General features: G+C 36.4%; 1 protein-coding gene across 2 annotated transcripts in view; it reads left to right on the top strand.

Moving 5' to 3' along the window:
• LOC110148287 (myosin light chain kinase 3) overlaps positions 1-4,521 on the top strand; it is a 58,668-nt gene extending 54,147 nt beyond the window's left edge. For both annotated transcript variants that reach the window (XM_020910211.2, XM_020910213.2), the window contains exons 12-13: positions 126-258; positions 1,410-4,521. In XM_020910211.2, the coding sequence (XP_020765870.2) occupies positions 126-258; positions 1,410-1,469 (193 nt within the window). In that variant the 3' untranslated portion in view covers positions 1,470-4,521. The remainder of the gene's footprint in view (positions 1-125; positions 259-1,409) is intronic.
• Positions 4,522-6,000: the final 1,479 nt, after the last annotated feature.

The following is a 6,000-nucleotide window of genomic DNA, read 5'->3' on the forward strand; positions in this document are numbered from 1 at the left end:
TGGCATGAATTTGCCCAAATGATTAATCTCTTCCATTGACTCAGCTTCCTACCAATTGAACAGATTTTGGACAGCCAGAAAAGGCAACCCCAGCTAAAAGTCTCACCTGCTGTTTGATTTCACAGTTGCAGAATGAGTGCCACACAGTGCCTGAAACATGAGTGGCTGAATAATTTGCCTGCTAAAGCTTCAAAATCGAAAGTTCATCTCAAATCCCAACTATTGCTGCAAAAATATATGGCTCAGAGGAAATGGAAGGTATCTGTTTTTCTTTTAGTAAACACAGTATTTGTCTTCTTTAAATGTCCTGTGAAAGAAATGTACTAAGTTTTTAACTTACATTTTGATTCTAAATAGATTATTTAGGGAGAAAAAAGCCTCATGTCAAAACCTATTAGCTTGATTAAAAAAAAGCCTCAGACCAAAAATGACTGGCATAAAACTAGCATTTAATTCATACTTATGTGAACACTTGAAATGACAGCGTGAAGTTTGAACATTTGTTCTCAGTGACCACTGCAGTGAAGTGATCAGAACTAACTGCCTGTAGTTTGAGGCTGATTCCTCCACATTCCAGAAAGAGGGCCTAGGAAAGCCCAGAAGTGAAAGTGTTAGCCACTCAGTTTTCTCCGACAATTGGTGACCCCATGGACTGTAGTCTGTAGTCCACCAGGCTCCTCTGTCCATAGAATCCTCCAGGCAAGAATACTGGAGTAGGTAGCCATTCCCTTCTCCAGGGGATCTTCCCAACCCAGGTATTCAACTTGAGTCTCCTGCATTGCAGGCAGATTCTTTACCATTTGAGCCACCAGGGAAGCCCTGTTAGGCTTTAAAAGCTTTATAATGTTGTTTACAACAGAACTGTTTGGAACCATGGATGTAAAATGTATCTTAAAAACAATTGTCCCCCAGAGAAGTGAGTTTCCAATATTTTGGTGTTGGCTTAGATCCTCAATAAAGCCAGCATACAAGTATATGTATACTCACACATGTGTGAAACAAAAATACTGTGACTTTTACTCCACAGAGTATGATGAGCTCTGATATTTTCTACTCTATGATATTTAGTTTCGTTAAAAATTTTCCAATCATGCTCCATGAATTTGATTTCATGACTCGCTGGTGGGTTGTGCATTACAATTAAAAAAGTACCGTTCTAGAGTGCTCCATTTTTCACATGAAAAGGGCAGGAGAACATATTTTCTCACTTCAGACTTGCTCCAGACATGCCCCAGAAAGTCATGTGACTGTTTTACTATAGTTTTGCTAGAATCTTCTTTTCCCCTTTAGTTATCAATTTTAAACAAACTCAAGTGGCTAAATTTAAGGTAGTCCTTTTATTGTTTCTTCTTAAAGTAATTGGTCTAACAATATGCTTCCCTCCTCTTTTTTTCTCTCCCCTGCTTAAGAAACACTTCTACGTGGTGACTGCTGCCAACAGGTTAAGGAAATTTCCAACTTGTCCCTAATCCTCAACTCTGCTGCTCCCATGCGCCTAGAAATTACTGGGACTGGTGGTGAAATCATGACTGAAGATTCCTAATAATCTGGCTTTCTACTTATTTTGTTTCAAAAAGGTTATGACTGTTGCCATCCTTGTGGATGAAAAGTGGCTGTAAGAAAGTGACCTAAGAATTTTTTCTGCCTTGTAAGATCACTGAGTTGAAATGCTGTGGTTACTTTTCAAGTGTACCTACTTTTGGTGATAAGTATAGGCATGCTTTAAGTAGTAGGTAGGAAAGCTCCTATTTTGCTAAAGTCAACTTTAAAGTCAGCTTACTTTGATTAAAGAACCCAGTGGACTATCACACAGGGCATGTTAGTCAGTGTTACCTCCTCCAGTTCAGAGAATTCCTAGCGTCTTGATTTGCTCAAATGTGAGCTGACACTTTGTACTACATTTGTAGCTCTAGTGTGAAGCAATGTAGATTTAGGGCAGAGATCCTCAAGCTTGTTTTAGCTTGTACTCCCTTTCAAGAATCAAAACATGCATACCTCTACCCTCTCTTAATTCTGCCGCGTCCTGACACTGGCAGTCTCCATCCTAATCTGTCTTTCTCAGTTATGAATCTATGGTCTAGTAAGTCTGGGAACTGATATGTAATATGTGAAAAGAGATATGTAATATGTGAAAAGAGAATGCAGTGGTGTTCAGCTTTCTGAAAGAAACAGAAATGATGCCTGTGAGAAATCAAATGAAGACTGCTCTCCTCCTGCTTTATGGGGATAGAACCATCACTTAACTAACTTCATGAGATGAGTAACAAGGAATGCTTTATTATTCAAAAGTAAATATTCCTTTTAATTTCCTCACTGCTAACTTGACTTTCATGGTATTCCCCATGACCTTCTTGGGTCAGCAGTTTTTACTTTTAGTTTTTAATTAGCCATGCAACAGTTTCACATTTTTTGTCCCATAATACTTTTATTTATTTATTTATTTTCAAGTAGAGGATGTGGGTGTGGGGAGAGGGGCAGAAGATGGAAAGATTAATCCTCCCGATGCATTTCTTTGGTTATAATGTTCCTCTGGAACACTAATGCCTGTTGGGAAGCTAAGGTTTTCAATACAGGCACACCTCGGCCTGCTCCAAGCTGATTGGCTAGTGGATGAATATCAGAAGAGATGGCTGCTGAAAATCTCTCTTTCATGGGCCAGTAACAGTGACTTAGTAAAATGCTTTAAGGTGTTTTGAAAGCAGCCTCAGAAGGAGCTAGAGGATATCTATAGTTCTATCTATAGTATGGTTATTCTTCCCCTCCACAGGACTTCACATTGGTGAGGAATGCTATGAATCTTCTCCCCAGAAAAATAGAGTCTCCCCAGTTAGTTATTCTAATCTAGAACACCACTGCCTAACAGAAATACATGAGTCAAATACATAATTTTAAAATGTGTGATAGATTCTCTTTAAAAAAAATCTGGTAAAATTAATTTCAATAATTTATTTAGCATAATATATTAAACATTTCAATATATAATCATTATAAAAATTATTGATAAGCTATTTTATGTTCTTTTTTGCATACTAAGTCCCCAAAATCTGGTGTGTATTTTATACTTAAAACACATGTCAGTTCGGATTCTAGGTTTTTATCGGACATAATTTGTATTTAAATTTCATAAAATTTACTGTGGAAAAATATACTCACATACTCAAGTTATTCAAAGCATCTTAAATATTTTCTAGTATTTTTACATTTAATAAAAATTAGGAATTAGGAATTCAGTTTTACAGTTGCATTAACCACATTTTAAGTGCATTTAGCCGCATATGGTTTGTGGCTTCTGTATGACAGGACAGATCCAGGGAAAATCTGATAGTTATCAAATTTTAATTTTCTCTTGTATGCTATAATTCCCTACCTAAAGAAACAACTTTTCTCCAAAGTCCCTTTGAGGGATTTGTTTAGGCCAGACCCACACAAGTGAGAGTTACTGCAGAAGTTAGCCTCCCTTATTTGAAATGTGAGGGAGCTTTTATGAAGCTTTAATTTTCTGGATATACTATTAAAAATTTTCTGGATATTTTTAGCTCTCTGCTATGTACTTAACTAAAAAAATTTTTATACTGACGCTTTGCTGATATTAACTATTTCTAATTAAAAACTGCTGAGAGATCCAAAATAAAATAAAATTTAAAAAAAGAAAGAAAACTGCTTGGCAGAGGAAATCTGAAAGGTAGTCAGGACCCACGTTTTACCTATCAGATTTAGTGGGGGTGTGGGCAAAACAGGATTTTTCACTCTTGATGAATATGTATCCAATCCAAATAAAAGTCATGCCCACACTTTCACCCAATGATTCCATTTCTAGAAATTTATCCCTCAGCAATATTTGAACAAGTGGGCAGAGGTGTCTGCAAAATGACATTTACTGTAGCAAAATGGCCCAATGAAAACAACCTACATGTGACTATCAGTATGAGTTTAAATTTTGCCACATACATATAGGAGTTGCCTTATAGCTGTTAAAGATAGATCTTGATGTACTGATTTTTATTATGAAAAAATTATGGAACATATATATGGTATTATCCTATTTGTGAAGACATGTTTATATATGTGTTAAATTTTTCTAGGTTATGCAAGAAACCTGACAGTGGAACGTGGAAATTGGGTGATGGGGAGAGAGGGAATTCTACTTTTCACGTTATTTCTGAATCATTTGATTTTTTTTTTTAACAATGAGCATGTATTGCTTTTATAATTAAAAATTAGCCACCTCTTGTCAAGTGTGGACCTGTCTTGACCTTGATTTGAGCAAATAAACAATAAAGATATTCCAGAGACATTTAGGGAACTTTAATGCTAAATTGTATATTTGATGATAGAGTTTCTATTTGTATTAATATTGTGAGGTATGATAACAGTAATGTGTTTATAATGTGGATTAAATGACTTCAAGAAAAAGGGAGACATAGTGAAGCAAGTGTGGCAAAATCTTAACCGTTGGGTTTGAGTAGTCAGTATGGGCTATCAGTGTATTTACCTCTAATAAAGGAATATATATTTGTTGTATACGTTTGAAAACTTTAATGATAAAACATTTTTTAATCAGTTAAATAAGCCAAGAGGAGCTGTTAAAGAAATGAGCTTCCAAAAATCTTTACAACAGCACTGGAATATATGAACCCACTAAGTAGAAAGCTTCCATTGCTGGGGAATGAATGTGTTGAAAAATTGTAAAGGAGTTCAGCTCTAGGAGAGCATTTGGACAAGACTATGTTAAGGCAATTCCCCTACCCCACAACTATTAGGTTGGTGCAAACGTAACTGCTGTTTCAGATCATGAATTTTAAATCGTTTTAACTAGGCTCAAACATATTTTTATTAATCAAAATAGGAACCATTACAAGCAGCACATTTTTGCCAACAAGAAATGTTTGTTTATTCCTGTAGCATAAAAGTCTATGCTTCGGGATTTGACAAACTCTTGGAAAGCATTTTCTGCCTCCTGATGGTTGTGGAAGTGTTTTCCCTGCAAAAAATTGTTGAGATGCTTGAAGTAGTGGAAGTTAGTTGGCAAGAGGCCAGGTAAATATGGCAGATGAGGCAAAACTTCATAGCCCAATTTGTTCAATTTTTTTTTAGTTAATTTATTTATTATTGAAAGATAATCACTTTACAGAATTTTGTTGTTTACTGTCAAACCTCAGCATGAATCAGCCATAGGTATACATATATCCCCTCCCTTTTGAACCTCCCTGCCATCTCCCTGCCCATTCCACCCCTCTAGGGTGGTACAGAGCCCCTGTTTGAGTTTCCTGAGCCATACAGCAAATTCCCGTTGGCTATCTATTTTACATATGGTAATGTAAGTTTCCATGTTACTCTTTTCATACATCTCACTCTCTCCTCCCCTCTCCCCATGTCCATAAGTCTATTCTCTATGTCCACTTCTCCATTGTTGCCCTGTAAATAAATTCTTCAGTACCATTTTTCTAGATTCCATATATATGAGTTAGAATACGATATTTATCTTTCTGACTTACTTCACTCTGTATAATAGGTTCTAGGTTCATCCAACTTATCAGAACTGACTCAAATATGTTCCTTTTTATGGCTGAGTAATATTCCATTGTGTATATGTACCACAACTTCTTTATCCATTCATCTGTTGATGGACATCTAGGTTGCTTCCATGTTCTAGCTATTGTAAATAGTGCTGCAGTGAACAATGGGGTACATGTGTCTTTTTCAATCTTGGTTTCCTCAGGGTATATGCCTAGGAGTGGGATTGCTGGGTCATGTGGTGGTTTTATTCCTAGATTTTTAAGGAATCTCCATACCATCCTCCATAGTGGCTGTACCAATTTACATTCCCACCAATAGTGCAAGAGCACTCCCTTTTCTCCACACCCTCTCCAGCATTTATGTTTGTAGACATTTTGATGACGGCCATTCTACCGGTGTGAGGTGATAACTCACTGTGGTTTTGCTTTGCATTCTCTAATAATGAGCGATGTTGAATATCTTTTCATGTGTTTGTTAGCCATC

This window comes from Odocoileus virginianus, chromosome 20, assembly GCF_023699985.2.
Source record: "Odocoileus virginianus isolate 20LAN1187 ecotype Illinois chromosome 20, Ovbor_1.2, whole genome shotgun sequence".
Classification (NCBI taxonomy): Eukaryota; Metazoa; Chordata; class Mammalia; order Artiodactyla; family Cervidae; genus Odocoileus; species Odocoileus virginianus.